We start from the raw sequence: 1177 nt of genomic DNA on the forward strand, positions 1-1177 counted from the left end.
TCAAGTTACCTAAATAAAATTTTTCCTATGACATTTTCACTCTATTTTAACTGGATTGTTACAGATTCAGTGTAATTTAAGAAAGTAATATAATACCTTGAGTATTTTTTAATCAAAATGGGAATGTAATAACATGACGTGGCATTCATTTTGTATGTTAAACATATTGAATGAATTATAGAGGAAAGTATCATGTGTCTTTCAGTAATTATATGTTCAGTTAGTATATGTACAATTAAAGCATTTCTTTTTTGTGAAAAATGTTACTAAACTATTTTATTGCTCTTATTTCATTTTCCTTTTCTTCCTCTCATTACAAGGTTGGCAGCAGCACAGTCACATTTTTGGAGCCAAGGATATTGTTCAATAATAGTCCTCAAGGTTTAACAACGTGGAAGAAAGCTATTCTTCATAATGTAGGACAAAACCATGCACTTTTCAAGGTCACATAGAATTTTGGTCATTTCTTGTATGAATCAGATCACATGATGTGAATCAGTTTTATCAGTGCTGTGAATGAACTAAAGATAATACTTTATTCCTAACAAATAGATCTGTGCTACTTTTTAATTGTTTTACATAGAAATTTTTTCTGAATACAGTTCGTCTCGTTTGTCCTTTTAATTTCCCTTAAGCATTGCTTCGCTCCCTTCCTGTCTTACATATTTCCTTTCTTTTCTCCCCCATTTTTCTCCTTTGGTCTGCCAATTAGCTTTATTTTCTTTATTTTTTAAAATTAATTTTAAAAATAAAAGAAGGAAAACATTAACAAACAGACAACTATTTACAAAATAGCAGAAGAACAATACAAACAATATGGAGTTACAAACAAAGTGGTAGGAAATTAACAATGCTTGTTGTATTACATATTGATATCTTGAAAGTGGTTTTTCATGAAAACAAAAACAGATATGCAATATTGATCAATCAACGAATTATTAACTGCTTCTTTCAGGAAAGAAATGTGTAATGAAGCGTTAATTAATAATATATATTTAAAACATTTTTCAAACACTTTTTAAAAATAAACCTAATTGAACTATGTTAACTTATTATTGCACACAATAAATTTATGATTACCATTATCATCATGAGTAGTACTACCAAAATATCTTGATATATTTGTCTAAAATATTTAAATATCTAAGTTCTAAATATCTAATTATGAGTAGTACAA

At 27.4% G+C, this 1177-nt stretch overlaps 1 protein-coding gene across 1 annotated transcript in view; it reads left to right on the forward strand.

Annotated features, from left to right (window-relative positions):
• The window catches only part of LOC102019004, a gene marked incomplete in the record, with an annotated part of 405168 nt that overhangs the window by 52622 nt on the left and 351369 nt on the right, over positions 1-1177 (forward strand). The window contains 1 exon segment of the mRNA XM_005414632.2: positions 321-443. Coding sequence (XP_005414689.2) covers positions 321-443 — 123 coding nt within the window.

Source organism: Chinchilla lanigera, unplaced genomic scaffold (assembly GCF_000276665.1).
Source record: "Chinchilla lanigera isolate Chin_1 unplaced genomic scaffold, ChiLan1.0 scaffold00192, whole genome shotgun sequence".
Classification (NCBI taxonomy): Eukaryota; Metazoa; Chordata; class Mammalia; order Rodentia; family Chinchillidae; genus Chinchilla; species Chinchilla lanigera.